Consider the following 25,271-nt stretch of genomic DNA (forward strand, 5'->3'; position numbering starts at 1 on the left):
TGACATAGATTCAAGGAGCATTTTCTGATCCTATTTACAATTATGTTCTAAAGAATATTGGTTGAATTACAGTCAAACTTATATGAAGTAGTTTTTTACCAGTATGTTTGTTATGAAAGCAAAGTTCAATAGGGGTAATAAAATATGAAAAAAATTGAGAGCCAAATCAGATTTCAGATAACCCACAGACTTAAGGTTAAACATAGCCAAGTGGATCTCAAAAGAATCAGAATCAGATGGGAATCAACCTGTTGCCCTTTGGGAAGAGAAGACCAATTATGTGCCTTTTGAATGTGCAGTTATTGCTCTGAGAAATAGCCGCCCTTGTTTCAGTAGCACACTGTGTACTGTCAGAGACCTCTAGGCTGTTAGCATGGCCATTAAAAACTTTCAGGAACAGTAAACCAAAATGGATATATCTTAAACATTACTTGACAAAGATCGTTAGTTTTACTGAAGCTCGTCAAAATAGCTCTGGATTCATGCTAACCCATCAGACTCATTTACAAGACTGCTAGATTGTGCATATGTAGCATGTTAGTAAGTAACCTATGGCAGAAATTTCTTAATGGATTCAAGGCAATCCATTTATGGTGTAGATCAATGATGCTGAATTCTCCTGTGCGTACCATGTATGACTGTAGAATTGCTGGTGTAAGCAGAACTATAGCAAAGCAAATTTCGACATGCCCTTGGCCACCTGGGTTGTAGGGGACACTTTACTTTTTGCATTGTGCTGTGACCATTTCATGCATAATCTTGGGTCTTCATACTGTTTTACAACCAAAAGAAAGAAAAGGAAATGGATATATATATACACACATATATTATATCTACATATACATACATATGTATATGCCTACAGTACATTAGCGATGCTGGAAATAGCTGATGCCACAAAATGCAGCCTGCATGCATGCAGAAGTTTATAGCTGGCCCTTCATCTGCATCGATTGGTGTTGAAGGTCCTTGGTATGTTTCGACAGCCCCATCCTTGATGCTTCTACACTGTTGGGTGCCACATCCTGTCCTGCAGCAGCAGGAAAAATGGTATGAGAAGCTTCATTATGCTTGGAGCACATTTTCGTGCCATTTGCCAATGCTGTACAATTGTGTAAAGATGTCCGCTGAGAAATGGAAATAAAATAGAGACATATTAATTTACACACCAGACCGTGGATTGTAATATGTTGCATTTAGTCTAAGACATCTAAACCGAAACAACGACGACGACGACAAGGATTTCCTGTATGTGACCTCACTGTGCCCCCATCAAATTTGCCGACATGGGACGAGCGCCATTTTCTAGATAAAGGGACTTCAGTAGAGGGTAATTAAGTGCTTTCGCTCAAGGTTACACAGTAGGAAATGGGTCACCAGTGTGAGGCCTGTGCTTTCAGCCCTCCGCGAGTCTCAGTCCGCTGCGCTGCCTCTGCTGGGTTGGCAGGCATATTCCGGTGTGGAGGAGAGGCAGGCTACATGTTGGGAGTTCTTGGCTTTGGGAACTGTTGAAATAAGTCACCTCTATAGGTTTCTTATTGTATTTTCTCTCAAGTTTTTAAAAATTCTCTTGCCCATTTAAAATACACACACACAAAAAATGTGCCACCGGGATGGAGAAATAGGTTTTGATGTAAATGTATGCTCTTGCCCAGTTCTTTTGAAAGACTACTCTACGATTCCTCCCTGGTGTTTTAAATTGGAAAAGAAACAGTTAGACACCACAAGTCAAACACAAATATGTTAGAAATTGGTTGCACAATAGCAGGCCAGACATTTCCTACTTTGATTCCTGGGTTACCGGGAGGGAACCTGAAACCACGGTGGTCCCTGTGTGTGCGTGCGTGTGTAGGCCAACAAACAGGGCTTCTTTCAATGACTGCTCTGCATGAATTTTTGGTAGTTTTACTTCTCTTACTTCTTAAAGTCCAGTAACATTCATAGAATAGCGTTTAACACCCAAGTTTTTTAAAAAACGAGTTGCTACTTTGGCATTAAGTTTATATTAACTTACTGTTACATTGACCAGATAAAGAACTATCACCTCACAGCTGAATTTCACTTTCCTTAAAAATTTTAATATTAAAATGTTTTCATCTCTTGTTGTTGGCTTGCTTGCATGGATCATTCATTAAATGATTTTTTATTTGCTAGATACCCATAATATCTGCCGAACATCTGACTAGCCACAAGTATGTTACCCAGATGTAGAATTTTCATCACTAAACAGTAAGTTTATTGTATAATACATAGTATATATTTGTGGTGGTTTTTAAGATAATTGTGTAATGCATTTTAGGAATTTTTTTGCAAAATTTTAGAGAAAATACTTGTGTAGAATTCATATTTTTTTTTTCCTTAGGTGGGTTGTGAGGAATTTTATCATACAAATTTGTAATAAATATATTAGTATCACTTAAATATACATAATACTTAGGGAAAATAAATTTTGTCTTTATTTCATGTTAGAAATAAGCACAAGTATGAAGAAAAAAATGACTTAAATCTAAACAGAAGGCGTAGATCAGGGGCTGGCAAACTTGTCCTTGAAAGACCAGGTAGTGGATAGTTTCAGCCGTGTTCCCCACAGGGTCTCTGCCGCCAGTCCTTTCTGCAGCCCCTCAGCTCCACCACTGCCACAGGGAAGCAGCCCAGAGCAGTTCCTAAGCTAAAGGGTGTGGCCGTGTCCCAGGAAAATTTGTTTGCAAAAATAGACAGCACGCTGGATTTGGCTCAGAGGCAGTAGTTTCCGGATCCATTTTGTACATCCTCATTTATTTTATTTTTATTTTATTATTTATTTATTCCAAAAATCTTAAATGAGGACATGCACCTACTTCCCTCCATGTTTCACCACACAGGATCATTAGAATATGGAGTCTGACTTTAAATATATACACACACTCACACATATGTATACATACACATATGCACATCTAAATGAACTTTGAAATACTACCTTGGAGGATCTTACACTTTTGAAAATGTTGCCATTGTTCAAAAATGGCTTGAAAATCTTGTGGTCTGCCTTCAGGCACGCTGACTTCCACACTTGCAAAGGTGGCTATTTTTCACTTTCAGTGGATATATTTTGTTCAGTATCCATGCATCTAAGTTATCTGTATGCTCAGAAGTATGTCAGCAATTATTTTTTACATTTAAAAAGAGCCACAACGTTTAAACCTGCATCTGGTAAATAAGGTGGGTGATCATTCTCTGTTGCTTCCTCTCACTCACGTGTCTTCATTACCACACTTGCAAAAGACTTGTGGGTGCTACTGTGTGTGAGTCATCATGCCAGTGAGATAAAGGTGAGTAGACAGTGCAACAGAGATGTAAATTTTGGCACACTGTATTAAAAGAGAGGTTTGAATAAGTTTTCCTTGGAACAAAGGTAAAGGAGCCACTCTCCAATAGTCAGAAAGTAAGGAAATTTGGACGAACAAGGTAGTTATAGAGAGAAGGTAGGATTTTGGGCTACCCAGGAGAAGAGACACTGCTGAGTCAGGAGATGGTGGCAGAGAACCAGTTCAGAGGCCCTCGTGATAATCACCCACAGCGAGGGCAGGACAAAAGTTCGAGCTCGTGAAGAAGAGGGCAGCAAAGTCTGAGAGCCATTTAAGAGAGAAACAATAGGCTGTGTCTGAGAAGTACTACCAAAGGCACGCTGCAGCCGTGGATTAAATAACTGAGTGCAACTTCTCCATCTGCTCAAAGCTCTGCCCATGCAGTTCTGATCGTGAGGTTTATTATTCTGAACAAGAGCCGCATGTTTGAATAAGCACGTTACTTTGTCCTATGTAGGTTTGTAAGAAGAGTTCTTGTGACATGTTTAAAAAATGTTTTAAGCCTTTATAGTCAGTTGGGTAGGTGTGGATGTGTATATGTAACTACTTCTTAGCAGTAATCCAAGGTGAAAGAAATGACAGCACATGGATGTACGTCCAATGGTTAGAAAACTAGTGGATTCATCTGTATTGAAGTTTAGGCTCTTAAAGTCTGTGTGCACAACAGATGATTGGTCATTTTCATGAGCTGCCATATTTAGACTGGTTTTGAGTGCAGCAAAGTGGCGGTTTCTTTCATTCTCAAGGTTGTATTCTAAAGTATACTTTGAATATGTAAAGATTCTCTGATAAGAACAAATGTCATGTAAAAACCAGAACTGCTTACAAGTACAATGTGATATCTGTTCAAACTTAACTCGTCAGGAACATAAGGAATAATAATTTTCTTGGCTTTTGAAAAAAATCACCCCAAACTTTTAATTATCCAAAAACAGTTCAAGTATCATTCTCCCTCCACCCCACAGTGCATACTGTACTCATCAAGCATCAAAATACAGATGTTCCTCAGCCTGAAGGTTTAGGTCCCCATAAACCCATTATAGGTTGAGAACATTGAAAAGCTGAAAATACATTTAGTACACCTAACCCACCAGATGTCACACGTTGGTCTGGCTGGTTTCTACTGAGTGCTTATCGTTTCTGCACTGATGCAAAGTCAAAGGAATTTAAGTCAAGCTATTGTAAGTCAGTGACCATCTTAAAATTGTGCTTAATGGGGCTTGTTGTGTGGATTTTAATTTTGCAAACCAAATCATTACTCTTAAAACCTCTCAGCTTTAGAGCAGAAGTAACGTTCGTTTAAATCCTGCCCCACAATGATAGTGGTGGGAAAGAGCTCAGCAATGTTATGCCCCGTGATCCTGCAGATCCGTTTTGCTCTTTTAGCTTAGTGTTTGAGCAGAGGCTACAGTGTTCTTAAGCTCTGCATGTCATTTTATTCTTACAGAGGTGCCAAACAAATGTAGATCCATTTGTACTTGTGAGGTGTTTGTTTTTATAGGAAGATGTAACTACGTACGTGTATGTGTTTACACTTTTTAAATCAAGAAATAACAATTGTCATATCAAATATGTACTGGAAACTGCTTTTAGATATTGTCTGTTGTAACAAAGATTATCTCTTTTTTCCCTTATAGATTATACTAAAGAGGAAAGGACAGTGTGCTTGGTTAGAATAAAGGACGAGGTCATTAGCCATATTGTATATACCGTCAAGCAACTCACACAAAAACCCCTCAGCCACAAGACATCCACGTATTGCATGTTAACCAGAAGAAAAGACAACATGGAAATCCACTGCACACTGTTGCCTATACACTTTGTACATTTAATTGATATTTGTGCTGAGGTGATATACCTGTCTAAAAGAACAACATCGTCTTTCTTTTCTAGCACAGAGTTATGCATTCAAATATGCATACCTAATTAGTTTCCTATATATCCATGCCATCTTGAAAATACAGACTATGGTGTAACCATGATTCTATTATGTATTGGTACGTCTGTAGACCAAGATATAATTTTTTAAAAAAATAAGTTTATTTCTTTCAAGGTTTACAAATAACAAAGGTGCACCTTGTATTTAAAATTGCCATTATAGATGAGAGCGTGCATGCACAGTCATTTTTGTTTAAGAGTAATATTTTTAATGTAATAGATTGTAAGACGCGGTGAGGGAGGGATCTGACAGAGATGAATGTGCCAAGCAAAACCACAACTGTGTATCTTTTAAAGCACATCATGGCTTTAAGTACCATGTTGTTAAGGATTCTCATGAAGTGCCATAGACTGTACATCAAATTAGAGTATTATTTCTTCAGTGTTATTGTTTTGAGAGCCACATTTTGTTGCTTATTTGCTAGTACTAATCAGTCAAAGGGCACCATTCTTTTGTTGTTTTTTTTTTTTTTGGAAACCAAAGCTGTCTCAGAAATGGCCAATTTAACTACAGTAACAATAGACAGCACAACACAAATTCTCTCAATACAGATAAACTCACACATACTGGAGATATATGTAATAGATATATATAAAATTATTTTAATGCATTGTAGTGTAATATTTATGCATATTATACTGTATAACATGTTATTCAAAAGGGATATGCCATTTCTGAGACACGATAACAAAAAAAAAGTTTGAGGAAATTATTTTGCTTCTATTTATAGCTCTGTCAAAGTCAAAAGACTATAAATGCTTTGCAAAAATGGTTTCACGTTTGCTTAAATGCTTCATCACAGTCACGTTGAAAATAGTGACTCTAAACAAAGAGGAGAGCAGCACTGTCATCCGATGCATGATAAACCAAAATATGAACATGGGAAATGTTTCATTTACCTAGTAATTGGGTGGGTTACGTACATGGGTGAATTTTATATGTGATTTGTTTTTCGTTCTGTTCAGATTAACTGCTTATAGCCTTAGAAAGCCTTTTACAAAATTAAAAAAAAAAATAGATGTGCATTCAGTTTTTAAGAATGGATTCATCCAAAGGAATTCCCTTTTTGTGGTTTGGATGTTGCAGCTAGTAAAGGATATTTTTGCTCTGTTCAGCAGTTCTAAAAATTGCTGAAGTAGGGGCCAGGTCACTGGTAGTTATAGTGTGGAATGGGAGAAGTGAAAGTTCTGTTATAGAACTTTCCATACTTCCAAGTTTACTGCAAGTTTTTATGCTTGAGAGAGATGCTTTCTAATATAAGACTGATGTGTTGATTTTACTGATTGTACTGTACATCTATTAAAGCCTTAGATTATTACATTACGGGTTGGAACCCATACCAATGTAATTTCAATCGTGTTAAGAAAGTAATGGTGACTTCACATGTTATTGTAGTTAGTTACATTATAGAATATTACTTATTTTTCTTGTTAAAATGTAGTTTTTCATTTCCTACACTTATTAGATTTCATTTTGTATTAACAATTGAATACCATTTCAGTTTATAGACTATTGTTTTATTAGATTTTACCGATGAATTTTTCAAAATACAAAAAAAAATTAAAGTAGTTTTTCCTTCATAACATACTCAGTTTTGAATTACATGTAGTGTCATTTGAATATTCGTATTATTGTTAACTAAATGATTTATATTTTACTGATTTAATATTAAAGTGTAAGAATGTCAGTCATTGTTAGTTCTTGTCTAGTTTTCATTAAAAGAACAAAGATCTTTTATATGGATATCTTATAAATATATAATCATTGCTAAGTAAGAAGTTAAGTTGTTGCTATCGCAACAATCCTGGCAGACAATTGAGTAATATTTTGATGATTTATTTTGTTTGTAATTAGTTATTATAAGAAGATCTAGATCCTAGATATTAGAATAAAATTTATTTTCTACTGTATCCATTTCAAATGTTAAAGTATTGTTTAATATTTTTGAAATCCCTGAATATCAGGCCTTGTTATAAATAAGCTGCATAATCAATAAATAGAACAAGGGACTTTTTGTTGATAATCCAAATACTCAAAGTTTACGTAATGAGAATTCTAGCGAGTGTGCAAACTCTTGAGGGTTGATTATGCTGCAATTTAGCATGTTGGAACGTCTAGAAAGAAGGTTGACTTTTTGCACTTCTGTATATAGTCAAAAGAGAGAACCTGTATAATAGTAAGATCTTATTTTGAATAAAAACGTCTATAATTACAAGGAGTTTTGTTAAGGCTAATAAAATGACAGACTGAGCAAAATTGCTTGCAAAAGTGGCACCGAGTTAGCACTCCGTACCCCTTCAAACATGTTGCTTTGCTTTTTGTGGACAGCTTGTAGTTTGCCAGGATATTTTCAGCTGGAAAGATATGCCATCCTTCCGAGATCTCATGACTGACAAAAACTCCATCAGGCCAAATCTGCCTGAAGACCATTACCAAAAATAGCAGGTACTTCAACCATTTAAGGTGAAATCATGGATTAAATATTCCTTACATTTTTCAAAACTACTGCATGTTTAAAACTTCAACAAAAAAAAAAGGAGAGAAAGATCTATACTAAAGACATCTATTATTCAAATCAGTTTCTGCCAATTTCAGTGGTTTATTGTTCACACACACACACACACACACACAAATCTTCAAAACAAGTATTGACTTTCACAAAAGTTAAACCATAAACAGGCAAACCAGACAGCACACCGTAGCTATAGTTGTTATGTGATTGTTTTTTAATTGCTGTAGGAGCCTGTTCTTTCAGCAGGTGAAAAAATAAAACACAGTTTAAATTTCATGGTTCTAATTTTCAACTCAGAAGCACTCAAAAAAGCAAATGTGATCATAGGCACTTGTTTAATGAATTAGCGTAGCCAGCCCTCACTCCAGCTGGTTACAATGTTGCACTTATCCGCAACCCTACGGCTTTCATCTGCTGACAGGACAGATGTGCTTGGTTTTACTCTTATGTAATCACAACTTACTTTCTGCTTGTAGTTGCTTAAAATTATGTATTTTGTCTTGGGCTGCAATTTGTTTTATGCTTATTTTATTATTACCGCAGTAGTTGACTTTGCTGTATGGAAAAATAAAGTGAAATTGCCCTAATAAAACTTCTCTTTCTTAAGTATATTTGTGTATCTGAGATTGAAGAGTAAATTATTTTTCTGCCTTTCAAGTACACATGTGTATCTGTCATTACGAACACATTGATATGAAAATTCATCAACCAGTTTTGCAAATAAGATCTTCACTGTCTTTGGCACTGACTGTCCTTTGATACCGAGAATCAGCGTGAGAATCTGAACCCTGATGTATTGCCACGTGATGCCCGTTGTTGTCTGAAAAGTCTCGCCTTCCCCTACCCTGACCTCTTAAGTTCTATTTGATAAGATTTTAGGTATAGAAGGAAAACTGTAAGGGGAAATAAATTGTCTTACTCTAGAACTCTTTCTATCAAAGAAATTTTATTTGCCTAACTTCCCCAGGAGACTCACACTGGAAATCAGGCAACCTAAGAGAATATTTCAATCAAGAAATAGTGATGACACTTGATTCACAGAGAAGAGTTCACACACACACACACACACACACAGCTGAGCCAAGTCATATAACTTACTCGAGTGTATGTGTGTCTGTGTGAATGTTTTGAACAATTATAAATCTGGTTGAACTGAGGCCCCGTCTTCCATGTGATTTGCGTTCGCAGCTCCCACAGATAGCCAGTGGAAGCCAGTTCCATTGTGCTAATTTGATCACTTAGTGCACTTTCTGTGGCTGTGCCACTTGGTATTTGGTCAAGCCTGCAAATTCTCCTGGGCAGGTCAATGGCTTTGTTCTAAACTTCTTGCAATAAATGCAAGTGTGATATTTATAATTAACACAGTTCTGTTGCTGGTGGAGTTCTATAGAACATGCCTGTTATTCTGACTAGACCCAACTACCCAAGGCGCTGCTTGTCAAAAGGAGAGCAGCTGCCCCAGGGATAATTATCTGAAGCTGGAGTTTACAACTTTTTAAAGAAACATTAGCACATCCAACTCTCTCCAATTAGTGGTAGTACTTTGGATATCTTTAGTTGGAAAAGTTACAATAACAATGGCATTGAAATATTTTTGTTGTCAGTGGAAATCAGGCTTTTTCACAGGCTTGCGAGGAAAGCATCCCAAGGACCCACACACGGGAGACTGTGGTGTGGGTGGTGGCGGTTTATTCAGATGGAGTCAGGAGCTGCCCCCTGGGTTTCCAGCGCCCCGTCTCTGTCTTGTCCCGCCATGGAAAAAGTCCAACCATGCCCTCAGCAAGGCCAAAACAAAAGCTGGGGGCCAGAGTTTCTGCTTCATATTAAAGTCCTTTGGAGCTTACAGGTGGCTGCTAGGCAGTCTTAGTCCCCACCCAGGTAGCTTAGTTTGTTCCCGGCTGCTCCCGTGGTAGAGTCACGTGGCTGCCAGTGACACAGCTGCTAAGGCCACGTGGCTATAGAGAGAGAGTGTGCAGGTTCATGGGGTAAGTGTGGGGCCCAAGCGAGAGTCAGAGAGAGAGCTCTTTGTTTTCCTAGGATTACACTGGTTCAGGTTTGGAACAGACCAGGCGCTTTTTCAAAAGAACCAACTTCCCCAGCTTTCCCGGGTTTTTAGTAGGTTTCCCCTCTAGTTAGACTGACAGGCCTCTGTGGTCAAGCTCCTCCCCCTGCGCCTCCCAACAGTCTGGTACTGGGTGGGGGTAGGGAGGGAGGAGAGTTAATCCCCCAGCAGAGCAATGCTGTGGTCCCTGGGGTGTGAAGCTGTAGTTTCCTGGTGAAGTAAGCAGGCTCATGCTCCCCAGTTTATTAACTTGATGCCCAATTAAATCCCTTTGTCCCACTTTGTTAATAACTGGTTAACCACTGACAGTAACATTTTAGCACTTTAAGTGAATTGTATTTTATTGATTACAACAGCATATACATACATTTGAAAAATGGTGTCTAAAATACTTATTCTCCAGATGCTTACTGTTCAGGAGTTCTTACTACAGTGACCACTAGGGGTCCTCAATTCACAGGATGGGACTGTGTTTTAGAAGTCATTAGTTTCTTCTTATTTGGGAAACAATATTATTTGCTAGAGCTATTATTTCATTACAGATCCTTGACACTCATGGAGTTCACACTTTGGAATGACCCTGAACGTCAGTGACATGTAGCAATCTGTAATTTTACTGAAGCACACTTTGAACGCAATTCCTTTTTACAGGAAATAGCCACTTAACATACACCTGTTAAGTGGGACACTCAGCAACAAGATTTTGTTATTTTTCCACTTGTTATTACTCCATTCCCTGATGGATCTAAGGCAGTCACTTTCACATTGGAGGTGCTATATACATTCTAGAGCAGATAGGGCATTTTTCAAGAAGTTGGAAACTTTGGAAAGCCTACAACATGTCCATTTTAAATGTTCGAAGTCCACTGTGCTAACGCCATGACAAGATCCAAAACTGTGAGATACACAGATTCAAATGTCAAAAGGCTGTTTTGAGTTTTCCTGATCTGTCAAAGCAATGCTGTGCTTCATTGAAATGACTTCCAAGTGGCCGTCTGCCTCCCGCACATCCCCCTTGCTGTGGTTGGTCCTAGAAAGGGTCTTGGCACCAGCAGTACTTGAGGTGGGGGGTGAATCTGAGGCTACCCTCAGACTGTGGCTGTGTGCATCCACATAGGGCTACAGCCTGCCCCTCACACTTCTTGGCCGTTGACCTTCAGCTGGACTCCCTGGGCCCTGTGTGTCCTGACCCCCCGGAGGAGCTAAAGCCAGATGCCTGCTGGGGCTGACCAAGGCCTGGGCTCAGGAACTCTCTCCTTTCACGCCCTCTGCCGACATCCTCAATGTTGCGTGTAGTTGCTCTGGACACCTGTCTTCCTCAGCGGCACTGTCCTACCCCAAGCTCAGGGGCCTGGGCAACCAGGGGGACAGGACTGACTTCTTTTTGTCTTCTGAGGACTCTGACCCCCCAGTTCTCCTCCCTTTTGCTACATGAACTTTTTCTTTATTCGTGTTTTTTTTTATTTTGCTAATTAAATGTGGGGAAATGGGAGGGGGTGGAGAAATAGTCTGCCCTTGAATTTACCATTTTAATAAAAAATAGCAGTGGCAGTTAGGACACAGATGAAATCTGTTACTATTAATGGTCTGTTCAGGTCTTTTCAGAAATGATTTATTGAAGCAAGAAGGAGAATGATCAGTTTCCTTCTCCCTTGGTTGGGTTTCATAATGACAAAACAGAGACTTGCTTTTTTGACAGATAAAGAATAAACCGGAAGGTTTATTCATAGTGGTTGGGGGCCACCGGGTTGTTATGAAAATTCTAACTGCCACTTTCCCTCACTTTGGCCTGTGGGTGAAGCCTCAGATGTTGAACACCTGAACTTGGAACTGAGAAGAGTGGGGTTAAACTGCAGCTTGGGTGGGCTTGTGTGATTTCACTGCACTGAACACAGTTTTGCTGGAGAGAACTCTTAACTATTTCCACAAATGTCTGGGCCATGGTCCTGAATACATATCAAATAAACAAACGAAAAACAGCCACAGAAGCAAACAAGCTCTCCATAGCAGGGTCCCACTTCAGAGTGACTCCTCAGGCCCAGTGCCCAGCATATTAAATGTGCTCCTGAACTAGATAAGCGGTTGCACAGTGGGGATTAAAGACTGAGTCATAGTCCACGCCCGCCCACCCCCCCAGTTATAACTAAAGGTTAACTGCTTGGACTAGGATTGCTATGGCCAGGATTGCCCATTGCAGACAAGATACTCAAGTTCATGATGGACTTAGAAACCCATGGTTATGGTGTCTCTGAAGGCCTGGAAATAAGTGAACTGTCTGCAGAAGAAGTACATACTGAACAGAAACTTACAGCAATGAAGTGCCATAGAACAAACATTCAGCCAAGCAGATCTCCAAAGTTCATTTAGAATGGCAGACAGTGCGTGGGTCTGGAAGAGAGTATACACTTACTCTCACCACAACATCCTTTAGAAAAAGAGGGAAAGCTAAACAGAAAACCTAGACCCCTGAAGTCTCATAGTATAGCATGAATTGAGGTTTAAGATGAAAGTAGAAACACGTGTGAGGCACTAGAAGCCTGAGCAGAAGCTGAACAAAAGAAGCCTTAATAATGGACACCTAGCAGTCAAAACCTGGGCCCTGTGAATGGGGCCTCAGAGTAGGAACCTCTCTGCTTGCCTTTACCCCTGGGCCTCTTCCTCTTTCACAAGGGCAGCCACTGGTGTGTGGGCGTGGGTGGGCTCTACCAAGAGCCTTGCCTTGGGTAAGGCAAACCAAACTAGTCACATCTGGGGAGGAGGGGCTGGGGAACTGGGGCAGAGAGAAGGGCGGTTTTGACAACCTCGTGTATGGTAAAGCTAGGTACTGCTCAGGGGGACCCATATCACAGATGCTGGTAGGAACCAAACTGCACAGGGATAGGTTAAACTTCCTAAAATAATTATTTTTAAGACATGCATTGAAAATTTCCTTAAACTCATAAAAATCAAGGTTTCTCATTAGAAGTGGCACTAAAGCACCAGCGGAGACACTGTCATGGTTAAGATCAGGGGCTGTGGAATCAGACCACCTGGATTCATGTCTCAACTTCTCAGCTCTTCGACCTTGGTAAGTTACTTTAGCTCTCTGTGACTCGGTTTCCAACTTCAGAATATGGAAATACTTACAAGAATATTCACCTTGTAGGGTCATTGATTGGAATTACCTAGGGGATCTTTAAAAATTATTGATGCTTGGAGCCACCCACAGATACTCCTATTTAATTATTATGGAGACAAACACTGGATATGCACACACATACACACACACACACACGGCTAAGAGCAGCGCCTGATACAAATAGCAAGCAATCCATACATGTTAACTATGATTGCTATTTTGTTATTATCCATTTTGCAAATGATTCCACTTAATGTTTAATTTTTCATCCTAGTTCTTGAGTGACACATCTCTTTCACAGCAGCCGTGTATGCACTCCTTCTTTCCTGCTCAGTGGTGAAATCGTGCCTTCCTGTAAATTGCCGCCACGACAGACCCTGCACATTGCTGCACCGTAGTGAACACTTCGGAAATGGAACCAAGTCCTTTCTGACTCACTCTGAAAATTTCTATTTCACGTTCCAGCGTGGTATGGTCACAGACCACAGCCTAGGTCAAACTGAAAGTGACTGTTTAGATGTAGCCCAGCTTAACTATCTGAATTCCCCTTTGATTTAAATTGTGCTCAAGAACAAATATTAGAATGGATGCATTCATCATCATGAAAAGCGTTCTGTTAAAGAAGGCATTTCAACTACTTTATTATATTTATTGAAATAATACTTCTAATTACATTTGAGCAGCACCACTAGATTTCTATAGCATATATATTCATAGGTGTTTTTTGATGCTTTTATTAGCACTGACTCCGTTTCATAAACACACATTAAAAATCTAGTTTTGTGCCAAGCACCATGCTAGAAGATCGAATGGCAAGAACTGCACAGAGTAACATCTAAACCAAGATCTACCGGATACTGAAAACGTGCTGATCTAGTATTTCCAACCTCCCACTCAGGTCCCAAGCCCTTTAAACATACCACAAAACAATTTAGAATAAGATTGAGTGAAAACTAGCGTCTCTTCTTGTGTGCAATAAGTTGACTACTCTACTCATTATTCAACTCATTTTACCCTTAAAAAGTAACCTGAATATTGAAAAACTATTTGTGAATAAATATGTTATTGCAGAAATTTTAATAACAGCAAAGCCAGGAACAACCTTTGTTTCGATCATTAGTAAATAGCTAATAAAGAATTATAGAGTGTTATGTACTTAAAAAGCAATTTTAAATGATTTAATTACATGGGGAAGTAATTTTAGTGGTAGGATTATAAGACACTTTTTAAATACTCTGAGTTTTCAAGCTTTCTATTTGTTTTAGTAAATATTTATTGTTTTTCATTTAAATTATTTCATATTATTTTCCCTTATTTTTTACTTTGAATTCATTTGCATTGTTTCTTAGACCATTCACCATTTAAATGAGTAAGTTTTCCAAATTCATAATATTAAAATGTGTTGTAAAGCATGATATCTTGCCAAGTTATATGAATATATGTATATTGTTTTATGGAAGAATAGTAAAAGGATATTAATAAAACTTTTCTGAGAATAACCTTTGGTCTTAATTCTAAAATTATAACTACTTTATGTGTGATTATACCATCCTCTATTTACATTTTATTTATAGCACAAATTACTATTTTAAATTAATCAATCGGTTAATCTTTAGGTGGCTATCTTCTCACCCTCCTCTCTCTCCAAAAGATACCCTAATTCATCAAAGTGGGTTAATATATACTTATTATAATTTTATTGAGAAAAGCAACTAACTAAGTGTGTGTAACAGACCCTGGGAAAACTTCGCTAGCAGGGCCACTATATCAGCCAGGGAGCTGAGGGGCCAGGTGCTGTCCCCAAGGAGGTGACACCTGATCCGAAACTGAAGGAAGGAAGGAGGTATACCATCATGGCATACCCCTTCCAGCCATCTTTCCTGTTGAACGTTGACTCGTCCTTTCTGTGAAGTTAAATGCCGCTGCATCTGCAAGCATTCCGACTCCTCCTGACACTGTGAATGCTGCAATTGTTTCTTGCTCTGCTTCTCAGGGCTTGTTGCTTTTACCACTGTCTTAGTGCTTCTTTTATCCTTTCTGCTATTACAGGCTAGTTGTTTACAAATCTGAATCCACCCAAAGAATAGGTACTTTCTTACCAGGAGGAACCAGTCTTACTCATCTCTCTCTGTGGCACTCGCTGCCTAGCACCGAGTTTTGTATTTAGGAGGCACCGGATGAAAGTGTGCTTACTTGAATTTTAATTCAGTCTATCTCCTAACCTCAATAGATAATGCAGAGCAGAAACAGTTTAACAAACTACTTTTCAGGCTGTCAAAACAATTCGACCACTGATTATCTAGAAAAACTAATAGAACCTCAAAATTTCCCATCTTTGAAAAATAGTCTGGAGGAATAACTAGTATTTCCCAGCCCACACCCCACTCTGAACTCCCTTAACTGTACCACTAAATAGAGTAATTTAGAATGTGTCTAATTAAAACTTCCTTCCCTCCTTGAATGCAAAAAAAGGGATTACCTATCTCATTATCTATAGAGAAAAGTATGTATGGAACAAATACTGTGGTTGACGTGGCAACCTTATAAATATGTTCTTGCAAGGAGTCTCTGGTGAATGAGAGCACCCCTTCACAATCTTTCTGCATCCTTTGAAATACACCTGTCAGAAATTCAGGAATTGTTGCCTGTCATGCAGTTGCCTTTTCCTATAATCTGTTGAAATGTTTTTATTTATGGATTTGTTCCTTTGCCCGGGCACCTAAAGCCTGTGTATTCATTAGCATCAACAGTGGAGCATAAGAGGAACATATGCCAAATCACTTCTGGACAAATTATAACAATTGCAGTGGAAATTAATTTGTACAGAACACACACCTACACCTGCATGCTTTTTAATGTCTTTATTGTGTTTTAATTAGCTGGTTTCTTTTTCTTCCTCCCTGCTTCCTTTATATTATTTCACAAGGCTCTGAGCTCTAATAAGGATTTTTTGGCTTCCTTGGCTCCCAGAAGAACCCTCCTTATGGGAGAGGTATATGAAAAGATGTACTGAATAATTATTTTATCTGATGTGACTTAAAAGGGTCTGCAAGCCACTCTGTTCCTCTCCAAACACTTTTCCCACCTGTTCACTGCTAATTAACAACCCCTGGATAAGAGATAAAATTTTTCATTCTATAGTTAATGAGATTTAAATACTTTAAAAGACTTTATGGAAAAATGATTTAAATTCATATTACTTTATTTCTGTCCCGTCTCTCCATTCCTCTCTCCCATCCTTTCTTCATCTTCCTCCCTGTTCTTTCTTCTGTAAGAATTCACATGATGCCCCTCTGTGCCCTGCACCATGGTAGACATGGAGGATAATAAGATTAACTTGAATCAGTTCAAAGAACCCAAAGAAGAGTTGGGAAAGTATATATGCCAACAAACAGCTGCAGTACGATCTCTCAGTTGACACATGAAAGAACAATGCAGACTGCCGTGGAGAAGGGGAGAGGGAGGTCACTGATTCCTGAAGAACAGTGGAGGAGAAAGAGTCCCAAAGGTGGGTCTGTGGGATGCAAACTTCCCTAGCTTTGCAATTCTCCCACTGGCTTTCAGTGTCATTTCACTTTCTAAAAGCCCCGTCATGCTCATAAGGGTACAATAGAATATTGCCATTCACCTTCTGTAATTGCATAATACCTAAACTTTGTTTGTTAAGTCAAAAATATGATAATCACCTATGGTTTTGACCCACAAAATCTAATGATAATATTTCTTTAATTTGAATTGACTTCTATGTTGGCAAAATGTGGATATTTTTTTAAATCCACCGGTTTGACAATATCAAGTGCATAGTCGCCACAAGTATGGGTAAATGGTTACACTATTTCAGGACAGAGATAAGAGAAATTGTTAAAATGCTTATCTCGGTGTATTTTCCCCCAAAATTTCAAAAGACAAGACATAGCTTATTAATTAATCTTATTTCAAATATGAATAGATGAGAGTGAATGAGTAAACTAGGTCTCCACAGAATTCAAATCTCAGATTCATCATTAGTATTAACATTGTCTTTATTTTTACCCAGTATTGTTTTTAATAGAAAATTGGTTGATTCTAATTGGATCTTATTTTCCGTTTCTGGGCCACTCTGTGGTGGAGTCTCTCATGACCCTGAAATGATGAGAACATGGGGTGGCCGCTGCTCTGCCTGTGTTATTCCCTGAAGTGCAAGTAACTTGTCCTTCAGTACTTTCGAAACACTTGAACAAATTAATTGATTATTTTGTAGTTTGAGACTCTCTAATGATAGTAAATTAATGGATTACTAGAGTCGACCACTTTCAAATTAAAAAGAAATATTATTGAGTGGTTACTTTGGGGTAAGCATGTGCTGGCAGTGAGCACATGGAGAAGCCATAAATACAGGTCTGCTCTTGGTTCAGTGGGGCTGAAGATATAAAAAAAGTAACATAGAAACCTAGAAGTATTTAAGGGATAGAGTCATTGGTGGGAGCAGGCACTAAATCTAGCTTGGGGTGGGGACATCAGGTCAAGATGGTGGCATAGGCAGCCCTGGCTGGTGTGGCTCAGGGGATTGAACACTGGCCTGAAAACCAAAGGGTCACAGGTTTGATTCCCAGATCAGGGCACATGCCTGGGTTGTAGGCCAGGTCCCCAGTAGGGGGCACGTGAGAGAAAACCACACATTGATGTTCCCCTTTCTCTTTCTCCCTCCCTTCCTCTCTGTCTAAAAATAAATAAAATCTAACAAAAAAAAAGATGGTGGCATAGGCAGACATGGCTCACCTCTTTGTACAACCAAATCAAAATTACAACTAAACTATAGAACAACCATCACTCAGAACCATCAGAAATCATGTTGAATACAGTCCGACAATGTGGAATTAAAGAAATCACATCTGGCCAGACTGGTAGGAGGGGCACAGATGCTGAACTGGCAGGTCCTACATCCATATGTAGTGGCTAAAAATTCAGGAGTGATATCTCGGGAGTGAGGAGTCCCAGCCCCACAACAGGACCTTGAGCCCAGGCTTCCAGTGCCAGGATGACAAATCCTCATAACGTCTGGCTTCAAAATTCAGCAGGGATTCAGTCGGTGGAAGAAACTTCAAGAGTCCAAAGCAACTCCTTTTAAACAACCCACACATGGACTTACTCAGACTCATTCTTTCTGAGCTCCGGCACTGGGATTGCAGATTGAAAGGCACCAGTGGTATGCAGGGAGAAACTGAAGTGTCTGGCATCAAGGTAAGCAGAGGCCATTGTCCCTTTTCTAAACCCTCCCCCCACAGCCAGGAAGGTAGTGCCATATCTGAGACTCCATCAAGGTAGCTAACACTATTTGACCTATCTTGGAGATCCCCAGAGACTTTGCCCCACCCAATTTATGGGCCCACCCAAGCTAGTTTGCCATATGAATGGCTAGTCTTGGTTAATGATTCACAACTTCCTAAATCCTCTCAAATAAACAAGGCCAGCCTCAGTGAGCCCCGGTCCCAGCACTAGCAGCAAACAGCCTAGGTTCACAGATTGGCTTCTTCTGGGAGTCTCTAAGCCTAGCACAAGTAGCAGCCACTTGAAATTTCTTTATAGCTCAGTCAGGCAGGGTGGTCCCAGGGAAAACACAGGTGGCAGCTGGTCTTGGCCTGCACCACCCAGGAAACCCCGGGGCCAGCAAATCCAGCAGAGAGCTACAAACTACATTGGAGCACCACTAACCTGCTCCTGCACAGGGAGGGTGGACATTGGTGGTAAGTGGTCATAGCCAATTCTTGCAACTGACTAGCCTGAGTAAATCCCTCCTATTGAACTGCCAACAGCAACCAAGGCTCAACTACAAGAAGAGGGTGTACTCAGCCCACATGAAAGTATACCTCAATTACCCAGCTTGGGTGATAAAGGAGGCTGTGCCACTGAACCCTACAGGACACTTACTACATTAGGCCACATTATCAAAACATGGAGTCAAAGCATCTCCACCTAATACATAGAAACAAACATAGGGAGTCTGCCAAAATGAAAAGACAAAGTAACATGGCCCAAATGAAAAAACAGATCAAAACTCCAGAAAAAGAGCTAAACAAAATGGAGATAAGCAATCTATTAAATGCAGGTTCAAAACACTGGGTTATAAGGATGCTCAAGGAACTTAGTGAAGACCTCAACAGCATAAAAAACGATCCAGTCATAAATAAAGGATACACTAATTGACATAAAGAACAATTTACAGGGAATCAATGGTGGAATGAATGAAGCCAAGAATCAAATCAATGATATGGAACATAAGGAAGCAAAAAACAGCCTACAGAATAAGAAGAAATAAGAATCTGGAAAAATTAGGGTAGTATAAGGAGCCTGTAGATTAACTTCAGGATGTCCAACACTTGTATTACAAGGTTGCCAGAAGGAGAAGAGAAAGAAGAAGAAATTGGAAGTCTATTTGAAAAAATGATGAAAGAAAACTTTCCTAATTTGGTGAAGGAAATAGACAAGTCCAGGAAGCACAGAGGGTCCCAAATAAGGTGAATGCAAAGAGACCCACTCTGAGACACACCATAATTAAAATACCAAAGGTAAAAGATAAAGTGAGAATCTTAAAAGCATCAAGAGAAAAGAAGTTAGTTACCTACAGGGGAGTTCCCATAAGACTGTCAGCTGATTTCTCAAAAGAAAGTTTGCAGGGTAGAAGAGATTGGCAAGAAATATTCAGGGTCAACCTACAGCCAAGATTGCTCTACCCAGCAAAGATATCATTTAGAATTCAAAGGCAGATAAAGAGGTTTGCAGGAAAGGAAAAACTAAAGGAGTTCATCATCACCAAACCATTATTACATGAAATGTTAAAGGGAGTTTTTTAAGAAAAATATCAAAACTATGAATAATAAAATGGCAAAAAATACAAATCTACCAACACTTGAATCTAAAAAACAAATGAAGCAAGCAAGAAAAGTAGAGACAGAATCAAAGATACACAGAGCATTTTGATGGTTGCCAGAGGGGAGGAGGTTGTGAGGAAAATGGGTGAAGAGGTGAAGGGATTAAGAAATATAAATAGGTAGTTACAGAACAGCCCTGGGGACGTAAAGTACAATATAGGAAATGGAGTAACAAAAGAATTTATATGCATGACACATGGACATGAACAATGGGGAGTGAGGAATTACCTGAGGGAGTGGGAGGTGTTGGGTGGAGGGGGCAAAGGGGGAAAAATCAACCCAAGTGTAATAGTCTAATCAATAAAATGTAATTTAAAATAAAATAAACTAAAATAAATCTAGCTTGGGTTGATCTAGGAAGTTCTCCTGGAGAGGTGCCAACCAGAAGAGCAGTTTTATTTAGTCAAAGAAGTGGGAAGAGCATCCCAAGCAGAAAAAGCCACCTTAGTGAATATACAGAGGAAAACAGTGCAAGACATGAGTGGGAGGTCTCAACAAACTGAATGCCATTACACACACTATGTGAGGCAGAGAGGGGTAAATGGGGAAGCTGGAGGGACAGGCTGGAGTGGGGTCTGGAGGCCTCACGGGCCTCAGTAAAGGGCTTATACTTTCAGAGGACAGCTACGGACAGATGGAACCTTCTGGTTGCCACTGGCAGAGGATTATCGAAGGAAAACTAGAAGCTGGAAAACCAGTAGTTAGTTATGGAGCGTGATAGTCAGAATTAGGACAATGAGTACTTTGGGTCTTCTAAGAAGCAGATAATAGGATGTATCAAAAATGCAAAAGACTTACTGGGGAGGGAGCCCGAGAAAGTGGGAAGAGCCGTCAAAGTGTCCTGTTGAGCAGATCTGACACCTTTGAAGAAACGAGTGGAGGAAGAGGTGCAGATGCAGCACAGTTTCTGTTGGGAACTGCCCTGCCTGGTATCAGATGCTGCAAGCCCCACCAAGGCTAAGGCTGAGGGAGTGGCCTTGGACCATAAGCCAGCAAGGAGACAAAAGCTTATCTCCCTGGCAGGAATGCTGCTTCTGCTACTTCATTCATAACTGAACCCCAGAGCTTGGTCGGTTAGCCAATGACGGGTAAGATTCCCCAAGAGGGGAACGACTTAAGACAGGCACAATCATGTGGGAGGCCCCCAAGAAAGGACTTTGTGGGCTACAGCAAAAGCATGTGATGGACCCTCGCTCCTCGGCTTTGACATAGCCTGAGTCCTCGTTGTCTGGGAGAAAAATCTCCTTATCTCTTGGTTGCCTTAGTTCCCTTGCTCCACCTAAGCCTGAAACAATGACAGGGTGGTGCAGCTCGGTGCTGAAAAGGGCGGGTTCCCCTGGTGATCAGGCCTAAGAAAGAATATGTAAGATCCTGTGAAACCTGCGTTGTTTAGAATGCTCTCAGTTGAATGATAAGGGTCCAAGGAAGAAGTAAGTTTGTTCCTCAAAGTTTCAGACTTCCTTGTTATCTATTGTTTGATCCTTACTTCCTAGCAATGAGTAATGAGCTTTTTCCTGAATTCTTATTCAAATGAAACCAATAAAAAGCCTCTCTGGAGGGGGGGGATGGCGTGCTCTCCCCACCAGGGAGGGTGGCCAAGCAGCACCCTCCAGGAGAGAGGGTGGACAAGGCGCTCCCCACGTGAGGAGTGGCCTTGCTGTTCCTATTCCCCCACAGGACCTGGTTGTCTCTGTGTATGTTTTTCTCATGTGTTGACGAACATCCACAGCTGAGATGGATACTGCTGGCTGGTATCCATCCACAAGTTTCAGAAAAATTTCAGCCCAGCCGATAGGGTCTGAGCCCAGTGGCCTTTTAAACGACTCTTGTATCTTGCTATAATATCTGTGGTGTTGCCGTTAGGTTTTGTTTTGTTTTGTTTTGTTTTGTTTTGTTTTCTTTTCTTTTGTTCTGTAGATGGAGGTTTAGTTCACTGTTGGGGTGGGGGTGAGAGTCTGGACCGAAGACAGCAGGAAAGCCAGGAGAGACTGGCACTTGGACCTGGCTGGGGCAGGGAAACGGTTGCCCTTTGGGAAAAGAGAAACTCAGAACAGCCCTTGTTGAGACCTAACCTGGGGGGTGGGAGGGTGGGAATTGGGTCTAGATGACCGAGGGCCCCCTCCCTCTGGGCTGGACATGAGTCCCCGGCCTTGTTTCACTTGTCTCCTATTGGTCCTTAGTCCCTCCTGCTCCCTGAGCCATGGGATCCCCCAAACTTTGCTGCCGCAAAGCAGAGGAAGGGGCTAGGACACAGAGGTCAGTGGATTGGGAGTCTGAGGGAGGACTTAGGGAGTGGGGTGGGGGGTGGGAATTGTGTTGTAATTGAGAAGGGGCAACTAGGATTTTGGTAAGCATGGTTGCCGATGTTGTATTTCTTGATCTGAGTGATGGTTACATGAGTGCTCATTTTATTATAAGCATTAAACTGTACATTTGTGGTTTATGTACTTTTTGTATACTCATTATATTTTACAAAAAAGATTTTAAAAAAAGCAAAAAGGAACAAAATAAATACCTGTTTCCCCAGAAAGAAAATGTATGAAGTAAATTTAAAAGAAAATATGAATATCTCTAAACATGGAAGACACATGCTAGGAAGCTAAGAGTTAATTTTTACAGGTTACAATTATAAATATACTGGTTTGGGGTTTTTTGAAAAATCAAACAAAATATTTTTTTTTGAGTCACAGACTTTTTTTCTCTTACCAAAATAGTTTCAATCAGTAAAGAAAACAAGTATAAAAAGAAATAATTTACATTTAATCATACTTAAAATTCACAAAGAAACAAGTGAAGAGAAAGTATATTTTTCTTCCCTTTGACTATTCCCTAAATACTTAATTAGTATCACAAGTGAGACAGCAGAAAGGAAACTTAAGAGAACAGGTAATATAACATAAACCATAGCAACAAGCCACTTGTCAAAACTGTGTTCTCCATATCCATGAAGACTGGGGTCTCAAAATGATTTACTCTTTGATCTGGAGAGCACAGACTATGCTATTTATGAAGTCTAAAGTGGCAAGTAACTGAATCCTTCACCTACAGAGACACTATTTACCTTATTTTGCTTTTAAAAAAATCAAATATATTTTTGGGGCCAATTCAGAGTCATACATCTACAACCATGTTTATGTTCAAAATGTGTTTGCCAAGGTTCAAGTCCCGAGATTGTCCACACTCACATTTCTTGGATACAGTAGCTCTTTGTCTGGGTTCCGAGGCAGTGTTTCAGGAGTTTCAGCTTGGGCCTGTGACCTTTCTTTTCAAGCCAGCTGCAGAAATGTGGGCAGTGTGCACTTCCAGCAGGTGTCACTGTTGACGTTTGATGCGATCTAGGAAGCCCTCCCAACCCAGGGATGTACCTTGAGGATGAGCAGAGTACGGTGCCGATCCTTGATTCGTGTGAAGTGGGGAAACGTATTCTGGATGAACTCTGTTCTTTTGTGGGATACTACCTGCAGAGGTACTATTGCTCTAGGTTAGAAAATAGACAAGGTTTCATGAGCAGGCTTCCATCTCTTCGAAATTTAACTTGCTCTAGTTATACATAAATTATATGCACTTATTCTTCCTCTTACTTCAGAAAGTATATTCATTATCTACTTGTGAATTTCTTCCCAGGATGATTTTTTTTTTGGCTTGAGGGATTTCAATGTGTTTACCTCAGAAAAATATATTTAGCACCTACTATGTACCAAAGATATAGAACAGTCAAAGCTGCTTTACACAAAGTCTTGTAACTACGGGGTTAAGTTCTGTCACCAGGTATGGACAAGCTACTGAGTCAGCACAGACAGCAGGCGACAGACACTGTCTGGGGGAGGAGAGGTAAGCTCCGCCGCCGCCGAGGGAGGAGTTCAGGGGCTTAAGGGATAAATGTGAGCTTTCTAGGGAAGGATTTTCAGAGAAGAAATTGTATGAAAAAATTAATGAATGTTGGTCATGCATATAGCGTCAACATAAGTGATTTTTAAATCATAGTCCTTTTAGAAATTCCTCCAAGTATATTCAAGTAGTTAAAAATAGTTTGAAACAAGATAAAAGCCATTTACTAATAATTAAGAATATAGACTTAGGAGTTTAGGGTCTACTTAGATTCAAACTCTTGCTTTCTAGTCATTAGGTTGTGATCTAGGAAAAGTAATTAATATTTTTGTGCATCAGTTTCTCCATCTGAAAAGGAGAGCAAATTCACACCAACATTTTAAAGTGTCGTTAAGATTATGTGAAATGAATATAAAATACTTAGTACAAGGTAGGGAACACAGTAAGTGCTCAAAATGTTCACTCTTATTAGTAGCTATTTTATCTCATCAGAAATAATGAAGAAGCACACAAGAAAGTTGAAACTGGGTAGAGGTACCCATATTTTAGTTAGGAAAATAAGTGAACCATTTTTTTAACCAATAGCTCACCAATGTTTGGTATTAACACAGGACTTACTCTGTCCTTTCAAAGAGAATGTGTCAAAATAGGCACTTAAAGCAGTTGTCTGTTCTGCCTCTCTTGCTGTGTGGTTTTGGATCATATTCTGCATGTTAATCAGTGAAGGACCAATTCAGGTTGCAGAGCACACCGAGAGATGGCATGCTTGAAGAGCAGTATGTGAGGAATCTCTTCAGTGCAACAACAGTGTTCAAATCAGAGAAAATCAGGGATATTGAGGACTTTGTTAATATGAGCCTGGAAGCCAACATCCATCCCACTTGAAAAGGCTGATCATCCAGAAGCCTGATTTCCCTCTCATCTTTTGAAGAATAGAAACTCCTTTCCTAAGTCACAAAATGTAAGAATGAAATGCACTGGTTGAAGGAGAGAATGGTAACCACAGTCTTAGCTCCCAGGTTTATTGACTAGAGGATCCCCATCACTGTGAGGCAGGCGAAGGATGGACATGATCAAAATTGGGTTGACTATGTTGTTCATTTTTATATTTTTTGCATATAAGTAATATCACTTAGAAAATAAAATTGAATAAAAGAAAAACAAGAATTTTTAGATAAGGAAATCAAATTTTACAACCATTAGTATAAATAGAATTCCATCAACTGAGCAGATATACCTTATACTGATTTTCCAGGCAACCGAAGTGTAGAGATTGACTAGTTTGAATTATTCACATGAAAGGACAAATGCATTTTGACAACCTGATTCTAAAGGTTATACGGAAAAGCAAAAGACCCAGAATTGCCAACATAGTATTAAAAGAGCAGAGCATAGTGCGGGGGGTTGGGGAGGACTGGTGCTATCTGACTTCAAGACTTACTATAAAGATGCAGTAAACAAAATAGGGTTATATTGGCAAAATAGTAGACAAATAGAACAATGGAACAGAATTGAAAGCCCAGAAATATAACCACATAAATATAGTCACCTGATTTT

At 39.6% G+C, this 25,271-nt stretch overlaps 1 protein-coding gene across 21 annotated transcripts in view; it reads left to right on the forward strand.

Moving 5' to 3' along the window:
- Nucleotides 1-8,407, forward strand: part of MBNL1 (muscleblind like splicing regulator 1) — a 190,710-nt gene extending 182,303 nt beyond the window's left edge. For 11 of the 21 annotated variants that reach the window (XM_028504989.2, XM_028504992.2, XM_028504995.2 and 8 more), the window contains 2 exons: nucleotides 2,155-2,229; nucleotides 4,985-8,404. In XM_028504989.2, coding sequence (XP_028360790.1) covers nucleotides 2,155-2,211 — 57 coding nt within the window. In that variant the 3' untranslated portion in view covers nucleotides 2,212-2,229; nucleotides 4,985-8,404. The other 10 variants (XM_036017566.1, XM_036017577.1, XM_036017567.1 and 7 more) reach the window with 3 other exon arrangements.
- The last annotated feature ends 16,864 nt before the right edge of the window (nucleotides 8,408-25,271 follow it).

The sequence above is a fragment of the Phyllostomus discolor genome, chromosome 2, assembly GCF_004126475.2.
Source record: "Phyllostomus discolor isolate MPI-MPIP mPhyDis1 chromosome 2, mPhyDis1.pri.v3, whole genome shotgun sequence".
NCBI lineage: Eukaryota > Metazoa > Chordata > Mammalia > Chiroptera > Phyllostomidae > Phyllostomus > Phyllostomus discolor.